At 39.3% G+C, this 14,964-nt stretch overlaps 2 protein-coding genes across 3 annotated transcripts; both read right to left on the bottom strand.

The window, feature by feature from the left end:
- Nucleotides 1-273: 273 nt before the first annotated feature.
- LOC121267331 (L-type lectin-domain containing receptor kinase VIII.1-like) lies at nt 274-1,829 on the bottom strand. The gene has a single exon (XM_041171190.1). The coding sequence runs from the start codon at nt 1,444-1,446 to the stop codon at nt 388-390; it is 1,059 nt and encodes a 352-aa protein (XP_041027124.1). The 5' UTR covers nt 1,447-1,829; the 3' UTR covers nt 274-387.
- A 2,210-nt stretch (nt 1,830-4,039) lies between these two features.
- On the bottom strand, nt 4,040-7,621 carry LOC121267329. 2 transcript variants are annotated; one of them, XM_041171187.1, is made up of 5 exons: nt 7,117-7,621; nt 6,308-6,486; nt 5,359-5,719; nt 5,035-5,152; nt 4,040-4,470 (listed from the first exon to the last, which is right to left on the bottom strand). In XM_041171187.1, exons 1-4 carry the CDS (start codon nt 7,501-7,503, stop codon nt 5,072-5,074), a joined length of 1,008 nt encoding a protein of 335 aa, XP_041027121.1. In that variant the 5' UTR covers nt 7,504-7,621; the 3' UTR covers nt 4,040-4,470; nt 5,035-5,071. The 2 variants fall into 2 exon arrangements, with proteins under 2 accessions (XP_041027121.1, XP_041027122.1); XM_041171188.1 differs by having other exon boundaries at nt 4,040-4,416; nt 7,117-7,598.
- Nucleotides 7,622-14,964: the final 7,343 nt, after the last annotated feature.

Below are 14,964 nucleotides of genomic sequence, written 5' to 3'. Positions count from 1 at the left end.
ACATCCCAATGGAAGGTCCAAATCACATAACCTATACTCCAAAAAGACTAATCAATAATATAATTATAGCCCCATTAGAACTTTATAAAGAGTAAGAACTTTTTCTTCTCAAGTAATGTAAGATCCTATACACCACCTACACTTATTCTTATCATATGGGGTATCACAAAAAGTAAAAAGGATTTGAAAAACCAGCTAAAGGACATTTGAGCCATGAAACGGAGGATGGTTTTCTAGAATGATTCTGGTGTTCACCCAGATTGGAGAATATGCTACCAAAACCATATTTTGACAATTGATAACCAAATCACAAGAATGTTACAAAACGTGAGGCTACAAGAGCAAGATACTGATTTACAGCACGGCATCCAACAGAACCTCAAACACCTACTTGCCATCTTTGATGGCTTTCACTACAACTACTCCGACTTTCTTGTAGTCGCAATCCATGGGCTGCATGGAAACCTCCTCCTCTGGCACCACCGGACGCCTATTGCCAAAAATTGTCCACAAATACAACACAGTGAATGCCGCCAATGCTCCGCAGGCAGCACCTAAAATCATCATAGCCAGCAATCTTGAGAGACAGTCGCAACTCTTTCGAGCTGCCAAAGTTTTTGTGCTTTTAGCAAATGCCTTGGGATCCAATGGCTCGGAATGCATCCAATTCGGAACATGCCTAAGCTTGAAAGACCATGAGTGCAGAAAATATGTACTGGAAGAATTCCTGCTCGACGAGCTAAAGCCTACAAACACTTGCTCATCCTTGCACACTTTTGACAAATCCATTCGGTACGAGAGCATCGGACCAGAGGGCCTCAAATGACCATCTTCACTCAACCTAACCTCTATTCGCTTTGAACCCGCTTCGTAATCTATCCAAGCATGGGTTTTTCCACTACTACGACTAAAATTATAAGCTGACGCATTGCTAAATATCGCTGATACAAAACTACCCACACCAATTCCCACATGATTCTTAACCAAACCATTAGCATCATCCCTTAATGTATAAAACTTGACAGCAACAACCTTAATTTTAGTCTTCCCAGATCCTAGAGAAAGCCCAGACGAAGTATTGCCAAGCTCACTTATGTTGAAACCACTTGGAACCATAAGGAAATCTAAATAATCGCCATTGCCCGTAGACATCGAGAACGAGAAGTATGTCGAAAAAGAAACTAGATTTCTGGGGTTACCTTCCACAAGTTTAATGGGGCTCTTGTACATAACTCGTCCAGCACTCGAACTCGCTGGACCGGTGAGTTGAAAGCCGCCATCAACAACCTTTGCATCCCCATACAGAGCGATTTTGGATTCGATTCTTGAATCATTCTCGAACCGTGTGAATGAGAAAGAAGAATCTGGGTCTATAGCCAATGATTCGAAGAACGAAATCAAGAAACTTAAGGCAGCGAGGTGCCCGGAAATGGATAATGTGGCCATGGGTGAAGTGGGTTTTTGCTGAATCCTGGTTGTGCGCGAACTGGTGGGTTTCTATGGTTTGTGGGGTGGACCCATTTGCATCCGAGGTGAATTTTTCTAGGGTTCGAGAGCGGAAAAGCAGAGGAGGAAAGTAGAGAATAATGGGCGTGGTAGGCTTGGAGGTTGTGAAAATTAAATACAGTTACTGGGTTCTGCAAAATCTGACTCACTTTCTCCGAGTGGTAGCTGACTGGCGAATATGAAGAAGGATATTTTGCAGTTCTACACTCGTGCTTTGTTAAATTCACTAGTGGAGTCTTTGTAAATTGTGTATTCACATTTCTCTACCATAACCAATTAACCATTTATTTCCTCTGTAAATTGTCGAAAAAGCTGTGTAAACTCGAATTAAAGGTTGTTGAAAAACTTATAAAACTCAGAAAAAAAAAAACTCCTTAAATTCTATTTTTATAAGATTTATTCGAGAAATACTATGAATAAATAGAAATGCTAAACCTATCAAAGTTGGGTTTCGAAAGTGTGAACTAAGGTATTTTTTTTACTTATTAATTAAAGAAGTATTTTTTAATTATATTATAATTTTTTTAAAAAGATATATTTAAAGATGTTAAAAATATATATATAAAAAAATAAAAAAAATGAAATATACTTGTGAAAACCTAAACTTAGATCCCGAATTCGATGGCTGTAGCTTTACTCATGAATAAATGTCTCCTTTTTTAGCTCGCAATCCTCGTGATGAGAATGACTAAACAAAGGACAGCTGTAAAACACAGGCAGCGAGTTTCCAGTTTTATGATTTTATCACACTCTTTCGTTCTTGTCCTTTTCAAATTCTGTCAATGGAAAAGCTATGCCTTGGGACCATTTGTTTTCTAACTTGCGCACCCACCAGGCAGTGCCTACTTTAGCAAACATTTTTAAGCCAAAAACTAATATGCGCGTGCTTTCTGTGGTCTTGGTATGACAACCCTGTCCGTCTCATTTAGTGAAGTAAAATCGCACGTACGAATAATGAAGTAAGAAGCTCATTTTCATTGACATTTGGCACTTTGGCCTTAACTCAATGCAGCGAGGATCTTGGATTTTTTAATTTGGAAAGTTGAGTTTTATTTATATTTATATTTATATTTATAAGATTTATTTTATTAGATTTTTTTTAAATTTTAAATTTCATAATTTTTAACATATTAATAACTGACACATGAAAAAGTAAATTTTTTATAAATTTTTCTTAGATTTAACATTTTCCAATAAGATATGTAAATTTATTATTATATCATATATTGTAATTTTTATTGTTTACAGAGAATAATTAAGGCCGTGAGATTTACAGACTATGTCTATCTCTATCTATCTGAATTGTAAATTAATGTTAATCCACTGTTAGGTCTCCCTTGCCTAGAAAATAAGATAAGAACCACAAGACAAGACTCGTGACAGTTGCTTGAGTTTAGGCATTAAATTTGAAGAATGGACCACTAAGCTTTTGAAGCTGTGTCATCACCAACTCCAAATCCAAGTCTTTAACAACACTCTTTAACTTTTGTTTTGAACTTTAGCCTTTATAGTTAAGGAAGTACAACATCGTCATTAGCCTTTAGAGTCAAGTATAAAAAATGTCATCCATGGAAAGTAAGATTATCCATCTCCTCTCAATGCGAAATATTGAGGCAGGAGTGAGGTGGACCTTATCCAGAATATGCAGTTTCCAATCCGACACAACCACCACACTAGTTGATGTTATCCAATATCCATAACATGGTCCCGTTTGAATGTTAAGTTTGAGTTAAGATAAATTGAATTTTTTATGAATAATAATTAGTTGAGATGATGAAATAAATTTTATAGAGTCCATCTAAGATGAATTTAGATATATTTATGAGAAGTTGAAAAAGATTGTGAGTCCTACGTGTAAAGAAATTTTTGAGTTGAAATGAGTTTAATAATTTGAAAGTTTGATGTTTGAATGTTAGACTCAACTTAAAATTAGACTGAACTAAATTGATCTCAGTTTAATTTAAGTTCCAAACAGGGCATGAAGCATCCCTTGGAGATTGACAACAACATTGTCACAACTTCGTGGACCGTTATGATTTTGATCTCCAAAATATTGATTCTGGCAACCTTTTTTTTTTTCCTCTATTGGGCTCAATTATCTTTACATGAGATAAGGGTGAGGGAGGTGTCGGTTGCGTTGCAGTGCCAGTGACAAAAAGAATTGTTCTGTCTACTTCAAAGAAATTTTAAAAAATGTGCTGGCAAACTTATTGCTTGGTGTGGCCTGATGATTTGCACAAGTGACGCATGTTAGGACCATTCATCCCATGGGGCCCTGAGCAGTTTTGCCGATTTAAAACATCGAAGCAGGAACAAAAAAGAGTGGAATGAATCCACTGTGCCTAAACAGCTTGAGGTGGGCCTAAGGACTTCAATTGTTCAGCTTAAAAAGTAAACAAAAATTCTCTCTGCAGGCTGCAAAAGCTAAAATGCTGTCAACAAGCAAGGAAACTGAGTGCGCATGCTACCAACGTATCTGTAGGGAATATAACCAACATTTCATGGATGAACATGCAGAATTAGAGAGAGAATATAACTCAATGTCTTCTTGAATTGAGAGCCACTGCATGCAGGAAAAACTTATTACAAGCTTATATAAAAAAACAACTAGAACAAAAATTACTTGTCCATCTGAAGGAACAAGCTTCAAATGCCGCAACAATGGGCAAGTGAGAAAAGATAAAAGGACCTATTATTTTCAGAGTTACATCAGATTCTAGATCTCCCACTGCTAGGATACTTGATTCTGAGACCTCTGAACAGTATTGAGGTCTTTTTTCATTCCATACTAGAGTAATGAAACATTTTGCGCCTTGCCCAAATGATTCTTGATGATTTCCTCAGCTGCACCGTCTAGGATCTATTACTTGGTATCCTAGCAGGCCTGGGATCTGCATCCTTGCTCAATGTCTGGCTAGAGCATAGAGCCAAAATAGTGAGGCAACATACCGACCTCTGCATTCCCTGGTAGATGACTTGACAGCATATGCACTTAGAAATGTATATGACACAAGTTATATCGATGGTCATCCCATTTTTGAACATAACTCCAGCTAAACTAGGCCTTGTTTGGATACAAGAAGCCTCTCATCTCATCTAATCATTACAACTTTCCCAAACTTTCAAACAAAATATAATAAACAATTTAACTTTTTCAAGTTTCAAAACAAAATTAATATTCTAACAATATTTTATTTAACTTTCATTTCATTTCATCTCATCTCAACTCAAAATCCAAACCTAATTAAGCCCACCCTCTGCAAAAAGTGTTAAGACCTCAAACAGCAACTTTCATGATTTGTATTACTGACCTGATGAGGCATGCTATGTAAACTTCTTGAGAAGCAAGAATCTAGAAGCAACTCAATATGTTGAAATTTTTAAACCCAATATATAAACAATGATAGCTTATACTGCATGCCTCATATTGGAACACGCATATGATACTGGGGGCACAATATTCTCCAGACAGAAAAAGAAAGAAATATCCGCAAAAAGAGGTATATATCACAAGATCAAGAAACCCACCCTAAATTGATGATCAAAAGGAGTGACATTATTTACATCAGTTAGCCTCTGCAACAATGTCATTAAGATCGAGATCTACTACGCTTTCCTTCCCAAATAGCATGAATCCCACAGTTGCCTGCATGAAGAAGATTTTCTAGAAACATCATTCCTCAATTCTGATGTAGATTAGTAGGAAATGAGAAACTATTATTGTTACAAGGACTTTTTTGTATCATGTAAAGCATCAATTGGATCATTAAGGATCTTTTATACAGCATGCAGGCACACATTATCTGACATAAACCTCTTTATGTCAACTATCTGTGAGAAAGAATGCCACACCTTTCCAGCTTTGCGATTCAACTTTTTAAGGCTGCCAACAAATTCTGCAAACGTCCCAGATACAACTCGAACGGTTGAACCTGGGACAAGGAGCTTATAATCCTTTGCTGTAGATGAACTGTTTGCGACAGGATTAGAAGCTTTTCTGGATCTCCTTTTGGGCTTGTAATCCATAACAGATTTTGTGTTGTCGTTGGGATCTAAATGAGAGTCAAGACTGAGCATCCCTGAGTTGAGGCTTCCTTCTTGCTGGCTTTCCTCAAAAGCTCGGTCAGCTTTTTCTTGTTCCTCTTTTGCCTGTCTAAAGATCACTTCCATGTCAACAGAAAAGACTGGCCTTGGTTTGTTGATCTGTCTTTTCCTGCATTCAAAGAACAGCTTCTAATTACACAGATCAAAGTAGATAATGAAGGTAATATGCTAAGAGAACACCTATAAAACATGGTTCCGAGATTTGCAGTCAACAGACATGAGATGGTGGCTATCTAAGGACCCACAAAGACCGCTACACCAGAAAACTTAACCCAAAAATTTACATGTTCCTCCCCTTTGGCTAGAGAATAAGCCTATATACCAGATCATAAATTGACAAGAAACTCTATCAGAAGTATCAAAGTCCCTTGGATTCTTTCTTTTCAGGTTAAGTCAAGTCTGAGTCATAATACGGATTCAAAATATACACATATATGTCATGCAAGTACACCATGAATGAGGGCTGGCGATCCAAATGAGACCTACACAGGGCTTAATTCAGATAATTAAATGGAATAATATAAAAAATCTTTCTTAGTCCTTTCAGACTTCTTTTCATTGGGCCTTTTTGCAACGATGTCTGCATTTTCTTTCACATGAGTGTTTCCCATCCATTCTACTTTCTAGATTAGGCAATATGAATTTTGAAGCAACAAATATTTCAAGTACCAAAAAAAAAAAAAAAAACAATACTCACGTATTTCCAACTTTGGAACCAACAAAACCTCCAACTCCATCAAATTCCAGTATGAAGTCATGTAGCTCTTTGTTCAATACACATCTTACAAAAACACACCCAGGAAATAGGGCCTTTGGTTTAACTGAAAGGGAACCGTTCTTCAATTTTCTCTTCACATGGACTGCCGGAGCATAGACCTGTAAACAAACTCAGCAGGGTTGTAAAAACTATAAAATCTTAATTTCCGCAGCATCCATTGTTTGCTATCTTAGTGCCCCACAAAAAATAGCATCAAACAAAATAAAGTGTCAATAAGCATGTAACACTGCAAACTGCAGAAAGTTGAAGTATAAGATACTTGGTCTGCACCCTGTCGTGATGTTAGCAAGAAGTTAGGCAAAAAGAATTCGTCAATCTTTCATCGTGTTGAGTTTATTATGGTTTTGTGCTAGTGTATATGGATGCCATTGATCATACCATAAAACAATAAGAGCAAGTTCTCATCAGAATATTTCTCAATTTCGCGACACATTCGAAATTTTACCAAACTCCTTGCGAATCATATCGATCACTTTATACAGCATCATAACAATGGAGACTATGTGAATTATAGACAAATTCCGTTTCTTTCCACATGAAGTTCAAACTATTTATTGGCAGTTTACGCCATTGAGGAACATTCATTCAAAAGTAATTCTTAGAAAGTCTAATTAGATCATGGATATAAACACACTCGGTCCCGTAGGAAGTAATAAATGTAAAGAAATGCATATTATAGAAATCCAGAAATTGACAATCGTAATTCAGAGCGCTCAGCGACAAATTACCTTGAAATCAATGTCGGGAAAGTTCCTAGCCAGTGAACGAGCGAGGAGTTCGGCCGTCTCCTCGGCCCTGATCCGGGCGACCCGAATCACCCACCATTGGGGACCCAGTTGAGCAAGGTTATCGAGGTTGAGCTCCTCGGTCCAAGAGGCGTACCTCTTCTTGGGCTTCTTCATGAGCCTTTCCTCCACTTGTTCTCTCCAGTTGGTGGTGGTTTTACTCTCCCTCCTCTCGTTCCTGAGCAGCCTTCTCTCCTTGGCCGGGAGCTGCGCGGTACTGGCGGAAATAGATAGTAGGGGGCGTTTGGTGACGAGGTTTGGGAAGGTGAAGGAGGGAAGGGAGAGAGAGTGTTGGCAAGGACTCCTCCATAGTAGAAGTCCTTGCTTCATCTTCTTCTGGCAGAGGTTGATTTTTCTCTTTTTTCCGAAGTTGTGGTGGAGGGGATGAGTGGAGGTTGGTGTTGGATGTGAATCTGACTACTAATGGGCCAGTGTTAATAATCCAGAGACCATAGTCCACACCCATCAAGGTTAAAAAAACTTCAACTAGACAAAGAAAATCAATTTTCTTTTGCCAAATATAAATGGCTATCTATATTCTAATTTTAAGAGAGATGCTACATAGCATCTACTGTAGTGGGGGCACATAATGTACTCACTACGTGGATGCTTCTGATCCATGTATTTTTTTTTTCACCAGACGACTTCTCTCGTCTCTCTCTCATCTCGACTCTCTCTCTCTCTCATCGTCTCTCTCTCATCTCGAGCTCTCTCTCATCGAGCTCTCTCTCTCCTCGACTCTCTCTCTCTCATCTCCGCTCTCTCTCTCATCTCAAGCTCTCTCACATCTCGATCTCTCTCTCATATCCCCTCTCTCTCTCATCAGCTCTCTCAGTCCGTAATTTCAAATTTAGAAGATGAATATTGTAAGGTATTTTTCGTATTTTACTTATGCCACGTAGGGTGTGTAGTGGCTGCTCCCACTATAGTGGCTTTTTCCCAGAGTTTTTCTAATTTTAAATATTTTAATTTTTAGATTTATTTAAATAGTAAGATGAGAAGAAATAATTTTAAATTAAACTTAAAAATTAAATAAAATATTGTTAGAATATTATTTTTTAATATTATTATTATTTTGAGATTTGAAAAAATTGAACTGTTTATAATATTTTGTGTGAAAACTTAAAAAAATTGTAATGATGAGATGTGATGAGATAAAACCGTTTCTCTATCCAAACAATTTGTGTTTAGATTTAGATGTTAAATTACTTCAATCCATCTCAAATAAATTATCTAAGAGACTCACTACCTTTTCAATTTCATATAAAAAATTAAATCCATTTCAACCTATTTCATACCTACAGATCAAATCACCTCAACATTCATACAAGTAGGTAGCATTGGATTTACTAGTTTAGTTGTTACAAATTGCAGCAAAAACTAAAAAGTCATCGGGATTCTTCGAATCAAGATACTTGCTCTGCAAGAAACTGATCAACGTTTGAAGGAATCATTGGTATGCTGACATAGTGCCTGTGCCTACAGGAAAGGATGCCAGCCATCTTTATTTTTCAAAAAGCATTAAACTATCCATGCATTCATTCCGTGGGATTACATGACTGTACATTTCTGTGGAGGTCGCCGGTAACATATTAATTTTGAAATTGACTTCCTGGTCAGATGTACTTATCCTTCTCCCTTTTCTCTGTTCGTTCAAATGTGTTGAAATGCTTAAAACATATTCAAAGGAATAATCTGAATGCAGAATTAAGACAAATGTGATCAAAGCAAGTATGTTTGCAGTTTCTCGATTTCATCTGGGCTTCCAATGAATATTGGTGTACGCTGGTGAACCTGACAGAGAAACAAGTAAATGTCGGCCGTTGCTAAATATTAAATCAGGTATGCAAGATGGCAAGACATGTCTTTTGTTTAAAGAAATCTCTTTCTGGTTACTGCTTTATTCTAATTTTTTGTTGAACATTATCCTCGTGCACAAATTTCCAATGTCTTGTTAAGTTTGTGATATAAATGATCAATTGCAAAAGTGCAGGTACGTTTGTTTAATTACCTGCACTGGTTTGATGTCAAGTATTCTCTGGTGACCATCTGTAGCAATCCCTCCAGCTTGTTCTACTAGATAGCTCATTGGTGCACACTCATACAAGAGCCTCAAGTTCCCATTTTTGCTGTTCTTGTTCTTGGGGTTGCCATAGACACCACCACAACAGACTTAAATTGTATTGTTCTCATTTATCCTACCTTTTGTCTTCTTCAGGATATTCTCAGCAAGGAGATTATTGGGCGTGGTACTAAGAGGGGGGGATTATACTGCATGGATGATTTCAGTGTGGGCCGAGCACATCACATGCATCATCCGAATGGTACCAAGGAGAGACAGATTTGGCTTTTACATCGTCGGTTGGGACATCCGTCATTTGGTTATATGCAACATTTGTTTCCTGATTTGTTTTCACATATATCAACTGTTGACTTTAAGTGTGATACTTGCATCCTTCCTAAAAGTCATCGAGTTACTTATCCATTGAGTATGAATAAAAGTGAGGTTCCGTTTGCTTTAATTCATTTTGATGTATGGGGCCCCTCTCCTGTTTCTACTGCATCTGGTAATCGCTGGTTTGTCATATTTGTTAATGATTGTACTCGCATGACTTGGTTATACCTGTTGAAACATAAAGATGAAGTATTGAGTGTGTTCAAATCATTTCATGCAATGGTTCAAACTCAATTTTCAGCTAAGATACAGACTCTCCGATCTGATAATGGTGGTGAATATGTTAACCGGGGTTTTCATGATTATTTCCAACACCATGGAGTTCTTCATGAAACCTCTTGCCCGCAGACTCCTCAGCAAAATGGTGTTGCTGAGCGGAAAAATCGACATATACTTGAAACTGCTCGTGCTCTCTTACTTGGAGCTCATGTACCTAACCGACACTGGGGTGATGCTGTTGCTACAGCCGTGCACCTCCTCAACCGTATGCCATCCAAAGTCTTGGGTTTTAAGACACCCCTACAGGCCCTTTCAACTTATGTGGCCTTACCCACGGTGTTGATGATTCCTCCCCGGATCTTTGGATGTGTAGCCTTTGTACATCTCCATAAGAACCAACGCACTAAACTTGATCCATGTGCTGTTCGGTGTCTTTTTTTGGGGTATGCCTTACATCAAAAAGGATACCGTTGCTATGATCCGACCACCAAGCGCACCTATGTAACTATGGATGTCACTTTTTTGGAATCCGACACATTCTACTCTCCCTCGGTATCCAACTATTCTCTTCAGGGGGAGATCCAAGATGAAGAGCAGAATTGGTTAAGATTTGACTGGCAGGGGTTCAATGACACAGATATGGTGGTCAATAGGGAACTTGATGAAACTCCGAATGCATCTCCAGAGGATGACATAACTCTAAGAGCAACATCTACACTACCTGAAGCTGAACCATAATCCCCCCACTCCTTAGTACCTGAAGAGCCATCTCTTGAGAATATCCCTGAGGTAAACTCTCCCATTGCATCTCCAACTAATAATGATATGGATACTTCTGCTGGCTATATCTTACCTTTCAGGGATAATCGTGGAAAGCCACCAAATAGGTACTCTCCAGAATTTGAGGAACGAAGGTCAAAGTATCCAATTGCCAACTATTTATCCACGAAGAGACTATCTGAACCCCTCAAAACATTTGCGCATGAACTTTCGTCATGCCATGTTCTCGCTAGTGTTCAGGAAGCTCTAACAGATCCTAAGTGGACCCAGGCTATAAAGGAAGAAATGGAGGCATTACTGAAGAACAAAACATGGGCTCTTGTTCCATTGCCTGAAGGGAAAAAGACGGTGGGATGCAAATGGGTGTTCTCCATCAAACACAAGGCAGATGGATCGATTGAACGGTATAAAGCAAGGTTGGTGGCAAAGGGTTATACGCAGACATATGGCGTGGACTATCAGGAAACTTTCTCACCAGTGGCCAAGTTGAATACAGTTAGAGTCTTGCTATCTCTAGCAGCAAATCTTGACTGGCCACTACACCAGTTTGATGTAAAGAACGCATTCCTTCACGGTGATCTTGAGGAGGAGGTGTATATGGATATTCCACCAGGATACACAGAAACCTTAAAGACTGGGGCTGTGTGCAAATTACAACGAGCATTGTATGGACTGAAGCAATCACCTCGAGCATGGTTTGGGCGATTTAGCTTGGCAATGAAGAAATATGGCTTTCAACAAAGCAATTTAGACCATACGCTCTTTCTAAAGCATCAACTGGGCAAGGTAACGGCTTTGATAATCTATGTAGATGACATGATTATTACAGGGGATGATCCAGAAGAAATTTTGAGACTCCAGAAGCAGTTGGCAACTGAATTTGAGATGAAAAATTTGGGAGGACTTAAATATTTTCTGGGAATTGAAGTGGCTAGATCAAAGCAAGGTATATTTCTCTCCCAACGAAAATATATACTTGATCTACTATCTGAGGTGGGATTACTGGAGTGTAAGCCTGCAGACACACCAATAGTTCAAAACCACAGACTTGGAGAATATCCAAACCAAGTGCCAACAGACAAAGAAAGGTACCAGAGGTTGGTTGGGAAACTTATTTATCTCTCACATACTCGCCCAGATATTGCTTATGCTGTAAGCGTAGTAAGTCAATTCATGCATTGTCCTAGTGAGGATCACATGGATGCAGTGATCAGGATTCTTTGATACTTAAAATCATCTCCTGGAAAAGGACTTATGGTTTCAAAGAATAATCATCTAAGAGTTGAAGGATATACTGATGCAGATTGGGCAGGGAATATCTTGGACAAAAAATCCACTTCAGGTTACTTCATGTTTGTTGGTGGAAATCTGGTTACATGGAGAAGTAAGAAACAAAAAATAGTGGCATTATCAAGTGCTGAAGCCGAGTTCCGTGGAATGGCTAAGGGTCTTTGTGAGCTCCTATGGCTAAGGAGACTATTGACGGAAATTAGCTTTGCTCCTAGCTCCGAGATGGATCTGTTCTGTGACAATAAGGCAGCTATTGATATTTCTCACAACCCTGTCCAGCATGATCGCACAAAACATGTGGAGGTAGATCGACATTTCATCAAACAAAACCTTGAAGACAAGATAATTCGTTTTCCTTTCGTGAAGTCTGAAGACCAGTTAGCGGATATACTTACAAAGGCAGTATGCAGCAAGAACTTCTACAACTCTCTTGACAAGTTGGGCATAAGAGATTTGTATGCACCAACTTGAGGGGGAGTGTTGGCGTGAGTTGTCATTAGAATCAGTTAGCGAGATTATAGGGATGAGTTTTGAATGTAAATCCCCTGTTTCAAGGGTCACCCGTTATCTCGCTAACTGATTCTAATGACAACTCACGCCAACACTCCCCCTCAAGTTGGTGCATACAAATCTCTTATGCCCAACTTGTCAAGAGAGTTGTAGAAGTTCTTGCTGCATACTGCCTTTGTAAGTATATCCGCTAACTGGTCTTCAGACTTCACGAAAAGAAAACGAATTATCTTGTCTTCAAGGTTTTGTTTGATGAAATGTCGATCTACCTCCACATGTTTTGTGCGATCATGCTGGACAGGGTTGTGAGAAATATCAATAGCTGCCTTATTGTCACAGAACAGATCCATCTCGGAGCTAGGAGCAAAGCCAATTTCCGTCAATAGTCTCCTTAGCCATAGGAGCTCACAAAGACCCTTAGCCATTCCACGGAACTCGGCTTCAGCACTTGATAATGCCACTACTTTTTGTTTCTTACTTCTCCATGTAACCAGATTTCCGCCAACAAACATGAAGTAACCTGAAGTGGATTTTCTGTCCAAGATATTCCCTGCCCAATCTGCATCAGTATATCCTTCAACTCTTAGATGATTATTCTTTGAAACCATAAGTCCTTTTCCAGGAGATGATTTTAAGTATCGAAGAATCCTGATCACTGCATCCATGTGATCCTCACTAGGACAATGCATGAATTGACTTACTACGCTTACAGCATAAGCAATATCTGGGCGAGTATGTGAGAGATAAATAAGATTCCCAACCAACCTCTGGTACCTTTCTTTGTCTGTTGGCACTTGGTTTGGATATTCTCCAAGTCTGTGGTTTTGAACTATTGGTGTGTCTGCAGGCTTACACTCTAGTAATCCCACCTCAGATAGTAGATCAAGTATATATTTTCGTTGGGAGAGAAATATACCTTGCTTTGATCTAGCCACTTCAATTCCCAGAAAATATTTAAGTCCTCCCAAATTTTTCATCTCAAATTCAGTTGCCAACTGCTTCTGGAGTCTCAAAATTTCTTCTGGATCATCCCCTATAATAATCATGTCATCTACATAGATTATCAAAGCCGTTACCTTGCCCAGTTGATGCTTTAGAAAGAGCGTATGGTCTGAATTGCTTTGTTGAAAGCCATATTTCTTCATTGCCAAGCCAAATCGCCCAAACCATGCTCGAGGTGATTGCTTCAGTCCATACAATGCTCGTTGTAATTTGCACACAGCCCCAGTCTTTAAGGTTTCTGTGTAGCCTGGTGGAATATCCATATACACCTCCTCCTCAAGATCACCGTGAAGGAATGCGTTCTTTACATCAAACTGGTGTAGTGGCCAGTCAAGATTTGCTGCTAGAGATAGCAAGACTCTAACTGTATTCAACTTGGCCACTGGTGAGAAAGTTTCCTGATAGTCCACGCCATATGTCTGCGTATAACCCTTTGCCACCAACCTCGCTTTATACCGTTCGATCGATCCATCTGCCTTGTGTTTGATGGAGAACACCCATTTGCATCCCACCGTCTTTTTCCCTTCAGGCAATGGAACAAGAGCCCATGTTTTGTTCTTCAGTAATGCCTCCATTTCTTCCTTTATAGCCTGGGTCCACTTAGGATCTGTTAGAGCTTCCTGAACACTAGCGGGAACATGGCATGACGAAAGTTCATGCGCAAATGTTTTGAGGGGTTCAGATAGTCTCTTCGTGGATACATAGTTGGCAATTGGATACTTTGACCTTCGTTCCTCAAATTCTGGAGAGTACCTATTTGGTGGCTTTCCACGATTATCCCTGAAAGGTAAGATATAGCCAGCAGAAGTATCCATATCATTATTAGTTGGAGATGCAATGGGAGAGTTTACCTCAGGGATATTCTCAGGAGATGGCTCTTCAGGTACTAAGGAGTGGGGGGATTCTGGTTCAGCTTCAGGTGGTGTAGATGTTGCTCTTAGAGTTATGTCATCCTCTGGAGATGCATTCGGAGTTTCATCAAGTTCCCTATTGACCACCATATCTGTGTCATTGAACCCCTGCCAGTCAAATCTTAACCAATTCTGCTCTTCATCTTGGATCTCCCCTGAAGAGAAGAGTTGGATACCGAGGGAGAGTAGAATGTGTCGGATTCCAAAAAAGTGACATCCATAGTTACATAGGTGCGCTTGGTGGTCGGATCATAGCAACGGTACCCTTTTTGATGTAAGGCATACCCCAAAAAAAGACACCGAACAGCACATGGATCAAGTTTAGTGCGTTGGTTCTTATGGAGATGTACAATGGCTACACATCCAAAGATCCGGGGAGGAATCATCAACACCGTGGGTAAGGCCACATAAGTTGAAAGGGCCTGTAGGGGTGTCTTAAAACCCAAGACTTTGGATGGCATACGGTTGAGGAGGTGCACGGCTGTAGCAACAGCATCACCCCAGTGTCGGTTAGGTACATGAGCTCCAAGTAAGAGAGCACGAGCAGTTTCAAGTATATGTCGATTTTTCCGCTCAGCAACACCATTTTGCTGAGGAGTCTGCGGGCAAGAGGTTTCATGAAGA

The sequence above is a fragment of the Juglans microcarpa x Juglans regia genome, chromosome 5S (assembly GCF_004785595.1).
Source record: "Juglans microcarpa x Juglans regia isolate MS1-56 chromosome 5S, Jm3101_v1.0, whole genome shotgun sequence".
Taxonomy (NCBI): Eukaryota; Viridiplantae; Streptophyta; class Magnoliopsida; order Fagales; family Juglandaceae; genus Juglans; species Juglans microcarpa x Juglans regia.
The sequence above is the reverse complement of the archived record's forward strand: the minus strand, read 5'-3'. Positions and strand labels throughout refer to the sequence as shown.